Consider the following 18,109-nt stretch of genomic DNA (forward strand, 5'->3'; position numbering starts at 1 on the left):
TCACAGAGGCTTTTTGTTTTCTACTATACAAGATAAAAGAAAAAGATGTATATTTCAAATTTAAAGAGTTTTATTTAAAAATAACTTAGTATTTATTCAGAATAAAGCTGTTCTGCAACTGATTCTTTAGAAGCATTATTATACTTTATTTACTTTGTTTCTAGACTAAAACTTTTGTTTTGCTTTTAAAATGCCCAGTTTTGGAGTTTTGACTTTGTTTGGCCACCAGGTGCCCACCAAACTGCTCTCACTCACCCTTGTCAGCAGAACGGGAAAGAAAGCAAGATGAAAAAAACATGTGGCAAAGAAAAAAAAAAAGTTTAATTAAAAACAAAAGAAAAGCCTCAAACAAAAAACAAAACAACCAAACCCTACTGGCATATGGGGATGGGAATATTGGAAAGACAGCCTTGAGGCTGTGCCAGCACTGCTCTGCAGTAGCCAAAACACTGGTGTGTTATCAGTCCGTTTCTAGCTACCAGTGCAAAGCACAGACCTGTGAGGGCTTCTGTGTGAAAAATTATCTCCATCCCAGCCAGACCAGTTAACAAAGAAGTGTAGCTTAGATTGGCAGCAAAGAATTCTCTTTGTCCCTCTTGTGCTTTCATACCACCTTAATTCTCCTCATATCTTTGTCTTTCCAATGAGGACTTCAGCTTGAATCACGGGAAAGATTCAGTGGATTTATATAAAGTAAATGTGTATCTTTCATCCCAAGTTCAATAGCAATTGTAAATATTTTATCCTTAATTGTGTCTCACATCCTTATTGTTTTTGATTATTTTTACTCCTCAGGCTTAAAATATATAAGAAATGTTGAAATACAAAGAAGACATAAGGTTCTGAAGTCTTCACATTAATTCTTAACATGAACTAAATACTCAAAATATGACACATTGGATATAGCAACTCCACAAGTGTAAACTACACTACATAAACTAAACCAAACTACATAAATGAAAATGTAGTCCATGAATACTACACCAGCAACAATATAAGAAGCATTTTTCCCTGCTAAAAATTCTGAAATTTAAAGTAAAGTTTTATATAATTATAATAAAACTTAAAAAACTTATGTTTATCGAAGTGAAAATTTTTTTTTGGAGAAAAATGAAATCTAGTTGCAAGTTCTGATAAAGAACAGGTAAAACTGAATAGGTGAATTGGTACTACTTGAAGAGGAGATGGAAAGTTTGAGCAGTGTCAGGGGATATGTGTAGGGGACTGACTGGCAGAGCTAACTTGTACCAACGCCGAGGCCAGCGTACCAGCTGGCTGCACCTCAGGAAGCGGACAACCCCCTACTGTCTCCCCATCAGGCAGAAGTGGATTTAAGAGTCAGGCAGGGAATAGAGGCAGGTCCCTGCTCAGGGTGCCAGGCGAATCCGCTTCTCTTCCCAGGTGCCCCTGTGAAAGAGACATGAGGGTCTGGAAACTGACGACCAGGAAAACGATGAGTTAGAAGAAGGAACACCTGGGGGGTTGCCTAAGGCGATTGGTGGTTACAGGTTATTCAGGAGAGATGGGCAGGGCCAGTAAGGCGGAGGAGGTGGCATTGTATGTAACAGAGGACTAGAATGTATAAAGGCTGCAGATGGCAATGGCAAGGTGAAGAGATTCTGGTTAAGGATTAAGCAACAAACAAATAGTGAGGATGACACCACGGGAGTCTACTGTGGACCACCTAGCCAGGGTGTTAACATTGATGAATTATTCCTCAAGGAACTAAAGGATACCTTCAAATCAACTGCCCTTCTCCTTACATGGGACTTCAGCTTGCTAGATGCTGACTGGGAAGATCACATGGCTGGCACAACGAGGTCCAGGAGATTCTTAAGAAACATGGATGACGGCTTCATGGTAAAAGCAGTGAGGGACCAACCAGAATATATGCCCTCCTTGACTTGCTGCTTGTTAACTGAGTGTCTCATGAGTGGTGATTGATGGCTGTCTTGGCCCCACTGAACACAAAGCCATTGAGTTAAAAATTTCTGTTGGCAGGAGGAAAAACGCCAGCAAAACCTCAACTCTGGACATAAGAAGAGTGCTCAGGCTGCTCAGGTAACTAGTTAGTGAGGTCTCCTGGGAAAAATGTTTTTGAAGGTGCCAGGGTTCATAAGCTTTGATCACTATTTAAGCAACAGTTCCTAAGGCCATGAAGCACGCAGCTCCAAAATGGAGCTAATAAAATAAAATAAAGTATTTGCCCAGTGGAAGCAGGGTCAGGTGATATAATAAAAATACAGAGATGCTGCTTGCCACTCTAGGGAGAAAATTTGTCTAGCCAAAACCAATTGGAATTGAAGCTGGTCAGTACTATGGGAAGCAATAAAAAGAGCCTTTAAAATAACAAAAGGCAACGTGAGATTAAAATCAGCCCATTACCGCATGAGGACTGTCGCCTCATGAGTAGGGACATATACAAGACAGAGATGTTTAATACTTTATGTGCCTCCTTCTACAGCATAGATGATGGAATCTGGGGTACTGAGGCTCTGAGCTGGAGGATCATGTCTGTGATAAATTAGAGTGATAAATTCCTGGTCAACCCTGAAGTTGTTCACAATCTAGTACTCCATTTGGATCCCTGAAAGTCTATGGGGGTTGATAGGATTCATCTGAGAATACCCAAAGAGCTGGGTGATGTCATTCTGAGGCATCTCTCAATGATTTTTGAATGGTCTTGGGAATCTGGAGAGGTCTCCGTCAACTGGAAGGTGGCTAACATGGTCCAAATTTTCAAGGGTAAGAACTACAGTCCTGGAAGTTACAAGTTGTCACTTCAGTGCTTGATAAAGCTGTGAAGAAGGTGATTTGGGGGTACTATACAACAACTGAAGAGCAATGCAGGCATCAGTTACAACCAGCACAGTTTCACGAGAGGAAAAGTTCTGCTTATCTAACCTGACCTGCTTGTCTGAAAAGCTTATTTGATATAAATTTTTGGATTTTAGTGAAACTTCCAGTACTGTCTCTCACAGGACCCTTTTGGAGAAAATGTCCAGCCCACAGCTGGATAAACACATCATATGATGTGTGAGAAACTCGGCCAAAAGGGGTTATAATGAATGGGATGTCATCAGGCTGTCACTAGTGGGGTTCCACAGGGATCAATTTTACGGCTTCTTTTCTTCAAGGTTTACAAAAACAATTTACACACAGAAACCAAAAGGTGAAAGGTGTACACACTCCCCACCCCACCCCCCCTCTAAATATATATATATATAATGAGAAAAAGAGACTGGTTGTAAAAGTAAAGAAGAAATATTACCTTAAGTGTTGCTTTTATCACCAGTATGGACTGTGCTTCATGCCATCATCTTGTCAGATCTTTCAGACTTAATTGTATCATAGGTGCACCTGTGAGGAAATTTCTAAGAATAAATGAGTATGCAAACACAAAAAGGAGAGTTAATTATTGGCAGGTGTGTGTTATTTTGAAGTATACCATTGACAGATCTGGGTTGGAAATCTTGTTTTGATGGAACACTAAAAATCAAAACTCTTTTTGGTTTGTTAAAGCTTTTGTCATTCACATTGAAAAAAGTATAACTGTACAAATTCTTTCATATTTTCTGAACAATTTTTTCCCCTTAGTTTTCTCTTGCTCTTAGAGTTTGTGCTGAATTCAGTTGTGTAGTATTATAATTTTTGAAAAACTTGTCTTTTTGAAGTTGGTTTAACCTATCCATCTAGTTTATAAAGCTCTTTTGTGCGCCTAATAAAGACCTTAAAATTTTGAAATAATTTTTGCTTTTGGTTTTATTAATTATAAAAATCAGTGAAGAAAGCTAACCTAGTTATAATACCATTTTGGAGAGCATGTCCATGAAACTTTCTAGCAGCGATCAACTATCTTGTTTGCAGGGAGTACAGTTAGAAGAATTCCTCTACTTTTTTTTTTTCTCCTGAACAAAACTTTGTAGCCATGCTTTAAGAATCATTGTTTTAATTCCTTATCATGTTACATTAATGTCAACTCTGCCTTCAGTGCCATATTGCTGAAATAATGCAATTAATAATCCTTATTAATGGGCTCAAATATTTTTAATTCAGAGTGTATTTACTCACAGCTATACATTGTCAAGTGTGTAAGCCATCATTCCTTTCTGTTAGCTTTTATGTATTTCACAGTTAAGCATTCTCCATGTAATGTGCGTCAGGTGGCCTTCAAAACTTGCACAATATACAGAATAGTAAACAAAAAATTCTATAAAATCCAAGGGCTCTAATTTTGTACTTGAAATATTATTAGTGTTTCTTAAAGTGTAGTATAGACTTTAGACACAATAGAATCCGACACCTAGGGAATATATAAATAGCTAAAAATGAGTTAGCTAGTTTCCAGCCTTTGTCAGTATTAAGGACTGTCAAAATTAAGGACGTTTTTTCAGCTACTGTACCAAATAAACATGAGATGCAAAACTAGGAAATCTAAATAGTTTTTTGTTTCCACTTTGTCCTTCCTGAGTGTGTTTAGTAAGCCTTCAGCACATAACATTTTTTTAATCTCTTGAACTCTATGCGAGGTTATAAATAAATAAATAGAGATAATTAAATTACATTCTGATGGAGCTGCAGATGAATGTCTGTTCCTGTCAGAAAACTGACACAAAGGCTTTTAGTATTCATTCAAGGCTTGCAGTACTCATTGTAAAACCCTCCTTGATATAAAGTACTGCAATTCCAATTGTCAAGGGTCCCTTATATAATAGAATACCAAAAATAAAAAGTAAATCCCTAATCCCCCAAATTTGAGACCTTATCCATAAAAACTGCTTCAAAGTAAGCATAGATGTGACTCCTAGTATTAAAAATACCTGATTCAAGACCCACTATATATATTCTAGACCCATTTGTGTGAAAATCATTCTATAGACAAGAGAATGCTGACCTCCTTTTGCTACAGTTTATGCATATGGGGTACTGAGGGTAGAAACTTCACTTTTTAAAAACAGGATTTAACTTTGTCAATGGCCAGAGATAAATCACCTAAATTTTAGTTGGGTTTATTACTGCTTCATAATTACCACATTATTCGAGATTATTGTGTAAAACCTGTTTACATAATTAAACAAATAATTACCGAGTTAGGAATTAATGCCTCATATTTCTCCATTTAAAACCTCTTAACGAAGGCAATTTTATTTTTCTGTCCTATAGAAACCAGTACTAGTAGCCAAAAACTTCAGTGATCAGGGCTCAAGCACCTTTCACTGTTTCAGTAATTTTTTTTTCAAAACTTCTAGACTATTTACGTGGTTAACACCCACTTCGTAACTGAGTTTAAGTTTCGCTACTAATGTAACCACCTACAAATCCCTTATAAAAATTAAACCCTTACAGGCAATGTTGGTCATGCTTGTCTAGGGAAACTGTCTATTTCCTTTAGAAAGCCAGATTTTTGCTTGTGGCACATGAGAAGAAAGTTTTAAGAAACCCCAGAGTAGCAACACCATTCTGGAAGAAGGAAGGAAAGATGTGCCACCAACCACACAACATACAAGGATCACATAATGTGAATAATACAAAAATAAAGCAGTCTTGAGATTGAAACAGAAAATGTGCTCTATTCTTTACTGCAAGTGTTTTGTCTCTCTTTTCAAATTCAGCTATTTTCCCAGGAGGTAGCTGTAAACCTGTGCATAACACTGCAGCCTTAGAATTACAATAAGAGGCACAGAGGAATATTCACAATATAAACCAGACAGGTGACTCAGACATGAGACATTACATGTCTTGCTCTAAAATTTTTTATTAAGGTTTCCATCTTTCTACTATTTAACATTGCAAAGTCATCTAAATAAATTTTAGGGAAAAAAATACTGGAAAATACTTCATAACAGCAAAGCCAAAGTTTATTCCATATCTTAAGGGGACACCACCACTGCTATTACAAAGCCATATGGAATACAAAAACAGTCTATGGTGACTAACACATCTGGGGCATACTGAGTCTTTTTAATTTACCTCAGAGATAGGTAAAAAAATTCAACAGCTTCTCAGTTAACTTCCATTTTATTTTGCCATGCTTAGATATGTGTAGTGCCATGTGTAACATAGAATTATAATTGCAGTTTCAAATTTTCTGCATTTTTTTCTGCATTGGGAACATTTCTGTTTAGGTTCAATTGACAATGAGCGACCTAGAATTGTATTATCAACTACAGAAATTTACAAATTTACAATTATTTTTCTAATTTTTATATTTTAACAAAGAGCAGATTTGAAAATCTAGTGACACCAAGGCCAATTTCAAAATTTTTATAAACTACTAAAATCAGAATCTAACCAAAGCTTGTCTGGCAAATTACATTGTCAGTAGTAGATCATGCATACAAAAACATCAAAATTGAAGTGCACTGAACAAGAAAATATTCCCAGGAAATCTCTGAGATTAAAAAAAAAAAAAAAGAATCTTTTAACTGATTATTCAGTTACTGTTTCAAATTTATAATTTCTCAAGGTAAAAATACCTTAGGAGCAGTGTACGTAAAAATAATTTTGCACTTTCAAAAGCTTCATCCATGTGTGTACATACATAGGGCAGCAACAAACAGGTGTTTGGATAAAATTCATCTTGATGCATCCACAGCTGGATGTTAGACTTCTGCATAACTACATATTTAGTAAAGATTTTTTACTTCTACAGAAAAGCAATAAAAATGCCAACACAAGCTGACCTCGCAAACACCTTGCATTCATTTGACTAAATGTATGCATTCATTTTAGATCGTGGGACTGATTATATAAAGAAAAGACATGCATTACCCTAAATTACATTCATAAACAATTCTTCACCAACATAGCCAGAATAAAATAAAACCGAATTAAATAAAATACGGTTTCAATTTTTTAATTTGATAACTGATGTTTCTGCGTTCTCTGATAATCTATATGAGTATGGAAACAAGGACAGAAAAGAAAGACCTTAAAGGGGTAGTTTAAAATTTTTATAAGTATCTGGGCTATCTAGTTTATCTATGATTCTGTAAGGGAATTTTAATAATAATAATAAGAATAAGAATAAGAATAAATTTTAAAAAAAAGATACCATGAGAGTCCGGTTTTTGTGGCTCAGAATTGGTAGATCTGTGGGCTGGCTTAACCACTTAATTTTGCTCCAGTTTACACCCAAATGCATGAAATGAAAAAAAATTCCAATATCTATCTGACTTTCAATTTTACTAGCAGCCCTCACATTCACCTGATTTGGTTAGTTCTGGCACCATGTAAAAAGTGCAGGGACAAGATTTTGATGCTGAAATTAGCACTGGCCCACCTGGGGAAGGGCCACAGGGGGTCAGAAATGATAAAAGGATAGCAAGAAATATGACATGCGCCATGCTCATCTACTCTGGATCTAAAATCTGCTGAGATCACACTGGATCCTACAGTGGTGTCTGTCTACCTCTTTCTTTCTCTTTTTCTCTGTTTCCCTTTCCCTTTCTTTTCTTACCTTCCTCTTAAAATACACTGCAAGCCAGACCAAAAAATCCAGTCAATGCCTTGCTAAGTGCATTATTCTGTCTGGTTATTTTAAAGTTTGCAAAGTGAAAGTTTTCTAAATCTGTTATTCTGTGTGGATGCTCTAAAGTTTGCAAATAAAAATTGTTTGTAATTGACCTTATGTGATTTTTTTCATTTCTCCTGCACAGTGCCCAACACAAAACATTCCCTGCAGAGTATAATGAGCATTACAGGCCTTTCTTCCAAAAGCCTACTAACAACTACACAGGAACTGCACAGATATCATTTGACTGTCAGTGCTGACACTTGGAAATGACTGCCTATCACCTTTTAAGTACTGTGTCACTAAACTCACTATATTATTAAGAGTGTTATTACAAAAATTTTATCATTCATTTGTTAATACTAGTACACTCTGAAGTACGACTGCAGTCTCAAAATTGTCATTGGTGTTTTCTAAATTACTTCAAGCAGGGAATTTGAGATTTGGGTAAGGGAAAAAGAAAAAATCTCAATATAACCCCTAAAACAGACATATCTAAAACTAGCCACAGTCACTGTCTTCCTGTTTTGATTAAGTGTGAATAAATGAGAATGTTTAACACCTCTTTTGCAGTGATTCAGAGGTGTTACCAATAGGTAAGGCTTTGTAACATGGCTCTGGCCTGTTACTTAGGCTAAGTAGAAGGGAGCTATGGGAGAGTGACTCAGCTGGAATAGGGGCAGAGAGATGTGAGAGACATGGTGTGTGACTGCCACATGTCCACACCGTGGTGTGTGGCAGTTGCTTGTCTAGGGCTTGTTGTGCCTTAAAACTATGTCAACTAATATCCGGCTGCTTAAAAAGGCAGGTTTTTGGCGATGAAGAGCACTCCTTTGCACCTGCCTGGGGTCCCTATGTCACTCATTATTGCAACAGAGATGATTCTCACAATTTTTATTGCTAGTGCATGTAGTTGAGTATTTTAGTTCAATAGCAACATGAGGCTTCGGTTGTCTTTTGTCTTTCAGACACTATGTTAGGAGAAAACAAAATTTTTAATTAAATACGCTTCTGTTTCTCAACCTTGGATTCTCTGAATTGTTGTCTCCCTCTATAAAAGATTATGTAACTACCACTAGCTCTTTGAACTATTGCAGACAAATACAGCTAACTCAGTCTTAAGTCAACAGTATCAATGGAGAAAGTCTTGGAGAAAGCCTGCAATGATTTGATGATGCACTAATTTTGGGATGACCGCTATTTATAGGCCGCACATCCATTTTGTTTAAAATTCAGTAGAGCTGTAATAGCTCAAAGAGCAATATATATCCAAACAAACTCAGAAAAATAAAAACTCTTCTAAATATATTAACTGAATCTCTAGTAATAAGACACTACCAAAAAAATATTCACATGACTGCCACACTTCAAATCTAGTACATCTGGATGCAGATTCATTTTCAGGGACAAAGTGAAACTAGAACTTTTTTACAGTTATCCTCTTACTTCAAACAATGGCTTGTTGGATCTACATATCTGTGCATTGCGGGACATGTTCTGAGCCTGTTCTACTAGAAAATCACTCTTAAATAATCTGAGTGCCTATAATTTTGTAGTTGCAAAGTGTTCTTTCTGAAGAATTGAACCATGCAAGTCTTCAGATCTGAATACACAGTGGGTTTAACACTGCCAAAAATCACCAGTTCACCTACTAGAAAAATTTACTCCTTTCCTGCTGCGAGATGTAAATTAGAAGGAAGGCAAAGCAGGATCAAAATTTAGAACGTATGAAGAAAAATTTATTAACAGAACTAAAAGAATAATAAGGATCAGAACAAAACCTTCAGAACACTTCTCCACCCCTCCCCACAACCTCTTTCTTTCCCATGGACAGCACAGAGAAAACAAGGTATTTTCAATCAGCTACCACCTCTACAATAAACTTTGTTTTGGGAGAGGATTTTCTCTCGCCATGTCATGAAGACTTCTCCACAAGAAACAGTTCTCCTGTGGCTTCAGTGTCACAGAGAATCAGCCACCCAGGAAAGGAAAATCTGTTTGCAGTGTGAAAGTCCCTCCCATGCCTTGCAGCTTTCCCAAAGCTGCTTTCGTTGTCCATATCAACTCATGGTGGGGTATTTTAAGAATGAGCTGTTCTAGCATAAAAATCCAAAAGTTCTCTTTTTTTATCCCCAGGAACAGAGGGTTATCTTCTTCTATCCCTGGGGTTAAGTTTATCATCTCTCTTTCTGTTCAAGTTTTTCATTAGATTACAGCTTTCCAGCATCAACACGCTCCAGCACAAGTGCCCTTTTCTCATGGGCTGCAAGCGAATGCTGCATCCCCCCGTGCACTACATGAATTACAGAGAAAAAAAAATGAGGTCTGGTATATGAAAAATTTCACCATAGCCTTAAAAAGAGAATTTCAGCTCAAGACCAAGGCATCTCCTCAATCCCCTCCTAACTAGAATTTGGCTCCTTGTTTACTGACCTCAGTGTCCCATTTTGTTTTCCTTATATGTCTTTATCTTTTCCTTTTCCCAGCTCAGGAGAGAACTGTTCATGGGTTCATTTGTTCTCAAGCTTTATCAACTGACACAGTTTTTACAGAGCTCTGCAGTGCTGAAAGGTTGCTCTCATCCAGGCTGTGCATTGGGGGAATCACTCGCTGTGCCTCTCACTGCTGCTCACGGGGTCTTTGCCGACACCATGGGAACCGTGCTGGCCGCTGGCTCCACTCAGAGCTTTTCTTCATGTGGAGTGCTGGAAACAAGAAAAGTTCCTGCTGCTGTTTTTGTCCTCTTTGTAGCGTGGCTGGCTCAAAGAGGGTAAATATAGTTCATTTCAAGCCATGCTGAAGCAGCCATGGTTGCGTGCCCGCTGCCCTGGTCAGGCTGATTTTTTGTCCCTGCAGCCCCAGCCCCGTGGCTGCTCCCAGACCAGGCCAGCAGCAGCCCCTCCCTGCCCCCCCAGCTGCTCCTTCCCTGGGGCTGCTTCCAGCACCAATAGAGCCTCCAGCCAGCATGGCCCAGCAGTGCCGCTGGGAAGAAAGGACCGATGGGGTCCCCTGGGAAGAGGCCCCAGCCGCCTGCCAGGATGGGGCCTAGTGAGTAGCTCAGCAGCCCATTCACCTCCCCTCAGGGGCATGAAATCTCGGCTGGGCTGCATGGGTGCAGCCCACCACGTGGGACTGGGTCACCCAGTTACCTCTTCAAAAGCTGGAACAAGAGAGAGATTTCCTGGACTTGCCTGTCTTTAAAATGTGGAATTCTCAGAGGCAGACCCAGTTTTTAAATGGCTCAATAGGTTGTCAACTTTCAGAGCTAGCCAGCTATTGGTTTCTGCTAGGCACAGAGGAAGCTCTTAGCAGCCCCTCCCAGAAAAATCATTTCAGTGAGTAGCTTCTTCTCACCAAATGTCAGTTAATGCAAAACCAGCACAGAATATCTAAGAACAAAACCACAATTTTTTCCCCTCCATTAAAAGCCTAAAACTGTTACTCTCAAGTCCAATAATGGGCCACCTTTCAAATCACTTCTCAAAAAATTCTGCTTTAATAGATGTTACATTCTATAGCACAAAATATAGGAAATATATGAACAAAGACGCTACATACATTTAGTATTTAAACAAAACTGGAAACAATGATCACTAGAAATGTAATATAAATAATTAGTACTTTTACAAAGTAAAAAAATTTAGAAATTTACAATAGTATGACTGAATGTTGCTGTAAACACCACTTAAATTTTCTTAATAGCAAGCAAGCAGTTCCTTGACTTGACTAATCTCTTTTAAATTAGTATTATAGAGCAGTCAGATGCATCTACTGAAACCCAGCACATTCCTCAATGCTGGTCTCAACTTATGCTAAATCTTTAATATTCTATTGCCTTCACAACATGGAAAACCTTTGATGCTGAAAATTTTTCATGCTTTTCAGCTTCTTGAAATTGTGCTTTAAATGTCCAAATCCTGATGTTCATAACTTGAAAATATAATAGATCAGCTACTTAGAATGAAGACAAAGAAACTCCTCTACAGCTTCTGACTAAATGTACCCGGTTTCAGCTCTGAATATAATCCTTCAAAGCTTTACACAGCTTTTCACCTGCAGTTATACAATTCTAACTTTACTTCCACATTTTATATAAAGACATATAAATCCTATCCTATATTGCACATTCTCTCATTTCATATATTGCTAAATACCTTTTTAGAAAGATCTCAAATGTATTTCCTGCCATTTTGTCACATCATTATTATTTTGTCACCATAATAGTGCTGCATATAAAAAACAGAAAATACCTATAAAGAGCAATATTTAAATATCATGCTTTCTTAGTAAAGCAGCTAAAAAACTCATAGAGGCTTTAAGAAACTATACATACTCTAAATTTCAGATTACAAACAATTTGAGAAATACATATCAGTGACACCTAAGAACAGCTCTTCCATTTATTTATTTATTTATTGAGGTTGTCACTGACCTTATGATCTCTGAAACCTACAATTTTTGAGCATCTGTGGAACCAACCATGTAAATAATACGGAGAACATAGCAAAAACCAATGGAAACACACTAGTAGTGTCTTTTTGAATCAGTACTTATGTAGCACTGGAAATGAAATATAATAATACTACAGAATACTTTAATATACAGTAGAATTCATCAAATTTTTGAATAAATAATTAGGAAATGCCTTTTTATTTTATAAAGAATATTTATTTTATTTTATAAAGAATATAATATTTTATATTTAAGTTGCAATTAAGTTGCAATTTCAACTTACAACTTTTACTTTAAAAACATAAACATCTAGTTTTTGTATGTACTAAACAAATGACACTATAACTATATACAGGTCATTAGTACATGTTACAAAAGAATAGGCTTTGAGGGTCTGTGTTTTATGCAGATGAAAAGAATTTAACTATTTTAACTTGTGGAAGGATTCTGTCTGGTAATTGTGAAAGGAACTTTCCAGGATGTATATATTTCACCAGATGTGCAGAAGCAGTTTCATGAGGCATATTTTAATACTCAGTAGAGATATCTATAAAAATAAATGTTAAAACTGCCGTAGAAACAATTTCTAGGCTATAAGTCCTGGGAATTGCAATGTCACTTCAGAGGGAAGCTCCAGGAGATTCTCAAAGAAGGGTACAAGGAACATTAGGAGTGTATATTTATCTTCCTTCTATAAAGACAACAGTAATTGTATATGTAGATATAATCAAGCTAATATTTATATTTCATCTATCAAACTATTTGGTTGGTTGGTTGGTTTTTTTTCCCAGACTGATCTGAACTCTGAATTAAAGGGTGAATTTAAATGCATACTATGCATTCCAGGTTCAGAGCATGCAGAAATTCCCAGCACATGTTATGAATTTTAGTGAATGACTTTCATTCATTAAAACTGAAATGGGCAGTGCACAATCAGTCATGCAATAAAGAAAATACTAAATTGTACTGCAAATTTCAGGATGAAAATAAGTAGATGGCTTAAAAGAGTCCCTGTACTTTAATTTAATATAGCTGCAGGTATTTTTTCCAATTTGTATGGGTTCAATCTGGAAGGCTAGTAAAATCTTCCTGGGACAGTAAATTTTCCTGTAAAGAGCAAATACACATACACATACAGGTATTTGATTAGAGTATGTTAAACAATGTTTCCCTATATTGTTTGGCCATATGACCTTCATTTTGTAATAAAAATAATGAATAGTATTATTGAACAAACTTTATTACTCTCCATTTATAGAAATCATACTCCTTACATGTCAGCCTACGGAATGTTGATATAAGTTTTCATCAGAACTTCATGAGTACAATGTCATTGAAATCAGCTTTTCATTTTATTTGCTTAATTTCAATCTCTTAGTTTCATTTACCTGTAGCAAGCTATTGATTTCTTTGACAGTACCCACCATGCTGCAGATTAAAAAATTTTTCAGATGCTACTCCTAAACTTTTTTATACCTTATTAATTGTCTATTTGTTGAGTTATGTCAGAATAAACTATTGATATCCCTTTGCTGTTGTGACTGCAGCACAAGTGGATTATACTCAACACAGCTATAATCTATCTGACTACTCACAGAGGCAGAATTGCCTTTGCAAGGACATCCACTATTGAATACAGAGGCTGCTGTTTCATTCCTCTCATTAGGCAAACTAGTGAGGTTAAAGCTAGATCAGTTATCGATACCTGTGTTGCAATCACACCTCTGGATTTCATTTCTGATTTAGCCTGTGGAACTGCAGCTGGCTACAGAGAAATCCAATACAGGAGTGAAACAAGGTCTAATAAAGAAAATAACTAGAGTAAGGAAACTCTGCACTGGAAAATTAAGCTTTTGTAAAATCAACCCTTACATTGCTGAGAAAAAATAAGGAGACTTGATTAAAATAAAGCAAAATATTGAAGTTCATTGATCATTAAAAATCATGAAAGGACAAACATTGCTGAAAGGAAAAAGTAAGTTTGGGGATATTAATCCAATCTAATTACATTAATTACATTTTGCTTGACATTTTGATTGTCTTCAACCTAGGTTGTGTTCTTATTAGAACTTGCTTGTCTTGCTGGTTAACATGGAACCAATTATTAACTCCCCTCTTTTGTACAAGTGAATACATTATGTGGGAACTTGATCTGAATATGACAGGTTGCCATTGCATGAAGAGGGTGAAGTAGCTTGTGACTAGAAAAGTATTGTCAGTAAGAATCTTCCCTCACTTCCAGGTAGCAATTGGAATACTATTTTGGTTGCATTCCTTCCATCAAAGATGGCCATGAGAAATAGAGTAGCAGTAAAGGTTTTTCATGTATGTCCAAAAGCTTCTAGACCCACACACAGAAGGTGGTGTAAATTCATAAAATAAGATGACAATAAATATGCAAAGAAATTCCAGTATTACAGTATTTTCTTTCATATATGTTCCTGGGCTCATCACTTTGAAACATTTGGTTGTTTTGAAAGACATAAATAAATAAATAAATAAATAGTTCTGTTTTCTACAGTAACTTTCTTATCCTTAGAAAATTCTGAAGCCTCTTCTTGAATAGTGCCAAAATTCATCACACAACATTTTGTATATAAATTTTAGTCAGAATTAGGTTTTTGTCCTGGTAAGCATATCATTGAATTTGAACAAATCATTATGTATTGACAGATACCCACATGTTTCTAACTTCGTATTGTCTGTTTCAAAATACTACAATGGGAATTGCATTTATATGTGAAAAAATTAATATTCTTATAATTTCCCTCATTCTTTTCCTGTTTGCATGAGCAGAACAATTACTGAATACATCCAGTGCAGTTAGCTTGATTTGCAGCTGCAGTGCCAGCTGCAGGTGGAGCCCTGGGCAAAGGGAGACCAAGACAAGAAGCCATGACGTGGTGCCAACCTTTATAACAAAAGGCACCAGGATCTGTGGACCTATGGTGTCAGCAGGAGACCATGACCCCAAGACTTTCATGCACTGTGAGCGTAAAAGCCCAGGCTTTCCATTATTCTGGGTCTCTCTTGGAGGCACCTGGCTTGAGCTGTTATTTTATTGTTGTGCCCTGATTTTATTAATCCAAATATTCATCTGTACATCTACTTTCATTTTGGATTATGATCTTGAGTAAAATTATATACTATTAATGGAGACAAAACAAGTTATTGTCCTGGTTCCTTTCTGCCATTTATACTTACACTATTCATTTCTTTTAAATTTAATTTTCACATAAGGGAAAATCCTTTTTTGAGGGAAAAGTTTACACAAGTAAATTTTTTGCATTCAAAAACGTATGGCATTCTTCAGTATTCCTGTAACTAGTCAGTACGAGACAGTCACAGGTTATTACACAATGAGGTCATCCAGTGAACTGCAAAGCTGATGCTTACTTATTTATGTATTTATTTTCTACATGTCTTGTATGTGTTAATGCAGCTTTAAATAAATAGATATAGCAAAAGTACCTCAGTTTACAGTAAATGGTAGGCTGGGTCAAATAATATCAGTAAAAAGGCTTTTATATTGATATTTTGGTTACAACTTTGTCTTAGGTTACAAGGTAAGATATAACCAAACGTATGTATTCTTCATAAGCTGTTGAAATTGGTGGGGCAGTGATCCTTTTCTCCTCCATGACTCATCCCTCATAACTGCCTCCAGGGGCTATCTCTGCTAATAGGCCATCAAGTCTCACTGCACGACTCATAAAATTACATCAGCCCATTGTGAAATGCTCTGCCCAAGGGGAGGAACTGAGAATTCCTACCTGGATATAATCTGAGACTTGGAACACCATGAGCACCCTTACCTACTAGATTACCAGAGGACAAGTGCTAGATAACCACCGCTGGACCTTCAGAGGAAGACCAGACCCTTCAATAGGATCACCACTTCAACAAAACCACATCTATCATTTCATAAATCATAAATGTGGACTACAGCCACCATTTAATCAGACTGCTACCACCACCCTGACCAACAGCATGTCAGGTTGTATCCTGACTTCGTCATTTTAAGCCAGTGTTTCTGTATTATTACCCTGTCCTGTTTAGGGCAAATTTGGGAGAGAACTTCCAAATGGGGTCCCGCCAGAAAGCAAATTCAAGCAGCCCCTCCCCCACTTGGTTTGGGAAAAAGATTTCCTTGGAGAGAAGTGGAAAAAACTGTTTATTTAACAGAAATGGAATCATATTAAACAATAAAACCTCTCACTGTTCAATGAGATGTCAAATCCAGAAAAAGTCCTTTTCATGTGGTGTAGCTCGGCTCTCTGTCTTTTATCAGTCCCTCCAGTGCTGGAAAGTGCCAAGGCCCAGGCCCTGGTGGGCCACAGGTTTTCAGTCCAGAGCAAGTTTGAACAGATCCAAGGAAAAAGGAATAAAAACAGTCCAGGGAACTTCTCTGCCTCAGCTTGCTAAAAACTAACTAAAAGCAAATGTCCCACTGTCTGTCCATGCTGCAGACAGCACAGTCCAGAGAAGCATGCAGGGGAGTGAGTGCTGTTTCTGAACACAAACTCTGCGCTTCTTCTTCCCCTCTTGTTCGCTCTCGGAACCAGTCTTAAAGGTGCAGAACTTCATATGTAACATAAACAAGATGATTTGGGATACAAGCATGATAAAGTCACCCAAAGACATACTCTTATTTTAATCTTCCTAATAAATTGTAATTCTGACTTGGAATCTCCCACTGATTTGCTTTCAAACTAGCACAAACTTCCAGTTAGTTTCTTTTCTTTCTCCATGTAATTCCATTTTATAAGGAAAAATGTGCCTTCTGTTTTAGTCACCATTGTACCCAAAAGTTGCATATTCTTTCAGAACAGATACATCAGAAAGGGAAGGAATTATTCAGTTGTACACTTGGCACAGGGTAACCATGTCAGACAAAATACTTGCCAAGACTTCCTGAAGTAAGCATAATTCAAATCAGATTTCTCTTCTGACTGGCCACAAAAATGTCAAAAAAATTCTTTTCCAATACAGGCTAGTATAGCAATCAAATAAGGATGAATTTCTCACAGGATGGTTTTCCTAGAAATTTTCTTCCATGGCTGCACTAAGTGAGTAAGATTCTGTATCTAGGCAGAAAAGAAGAGACAGATTGTAACTGCAGACCAATGTCATGGAAGGGTCTCTTTGCTGTAAACATAGGGTCCCCGTGCTGTATAACATGAACTTGATACCTGATTCAAGACAACACATGAAGATATAAATGTGACATAGATGGGAAAAAGATACTCATCTCCACACCTGCCACTCCCACTGCAACCCATGCCTCCTTCTCCATTTCCAAAGGAGAAAAGAACAGGATAATTTAGCAATGTTCTTGCTAAAGGAGGATTATTTTAAAGGTCAAAATTAAATCATAGAATCATAAAATGCCTTGGGTCACAGGGGACCTTAGAGATCATCTTCTTCCAACCCCCCTGCCATGGACAGGGACACCTTTCACTAGACCAGGTTGCTCAGAGCCCTATGTAGGCCACGTAAACACCTCCAGGGATGGGGCATCCACAGCTTCTCTGGGCAGCCTGTTCCAGTGCCTCACTACCCTCACACTAAAGAATTTCTTCCAAATATCTAAATTAAGCCTACTGTCTTTCAGACTGAATTAATTCCCCCTTGCTCTGTCACTACCTGCTCTTGTACAGAAGTCTCTCTCCATCTTTCTTGTAGGCTCCCTTCAGGTACTGAACAGTTGCAATTTCCCCAAAGACCTCTCTTCCCCAGGCTGAACAATTCCAATTCTGTCAGCCTCTCCTCCATCCCTCTGATCATCCTGGTGACCCTCCTCTGGACTCACTCCCACAGTTCCATGTCTCTCCTATGCTGGGACCCCAGAGCTGGATGCAGGGTTCCAGGTGGGCTCTCACCAGAGCAGAGCAGAGGGACAGAATCCCCTCCCTCCCCTGCTGCCCACACTGCTTTGGATGCAGCCCAGGACACGTTTGGCTCTCTGGGCTGGGAGTGCCCATGGCTGGGTCATGTCCAGCCTCTCACCCACCAGCACCCCCAAGGCCTTTCCACAGGGCTGCTCTTCATCTGCTCATCCACAGCCTGTGTTGGTATTGGGGATTGCCCTGACCCAGCACCATGTGCTTTCTCTCATAGGACTTCATAAGACTGACATGGGCC

At 37.7% G+C, this 18,109-nt stretch overlaps 1 protein-coding gene and 1 long non-coding RNA gene across 2 annotated transcripts in view; one reads left to right on the forward strand and one right to left on the reverse strand.

Moving 5' to 3' along the window:
* LOC111941793 (uncharacterized) overlaps window positions 1–18,109 on the reverse strand; it is a 57,208-nt gene that overhangs the window by 23,796 nt on the left and 15,303 nt on the right. The window lies entirely within an intron of this gene.
* LOC147648387 (uncharacterized) lies at window positions 1,454–3,744 on the forward strand. Its single transcript, XM_086868235.1, has 4 exons — window positions 1,454–1,457; window positions 1,595–1,860; window positions 2,002–2,061; window positions 2,745–3,744. Exons 1-4 carry the CDS (start codon window positions 1,454–1,456, stop codon window positions 2,802–2,804), a joined length of 390 nt encoding a protein of 129 aa, XP_086724361.1. The 3' UTR covers window positions 2,805–3,744.

The sequence above is a fragment of the Cyanistes caeruleus genome, chromosome Z (genome assembly GCF_971803275.1).
Source record: "Cyanistes caeruleus chromosome Z, bCyaCae1.hap1.1, whole genome shotgun sequence".
Classification (NCBI taxonomy): domain Eukaryota; kingdom Metazoa; phylum Chordata; class Aves; order Passeriformes; family Paridae; genus Cyanistes; species Cyanistes caeruleus.

Coding starts and splice junctions, on each gene's coding strand:
- LOC147648387 (XM_086868235.1), top strand. Junction 1,861..2,001: donor ACATGGATGACGGCTTCATG/GTAAAAGCAGTG, acceptor TTCTGTTGGCAG/GAGGAAAAACGCCAGCAAAA. Junction 2,062..2,744: donor AGAGTGCTCAGGCTGCTCAG/GTAACTAGTTAG, acceptor CAAATTTTCAAG/GGTAAGAACTACAGTCCTGG.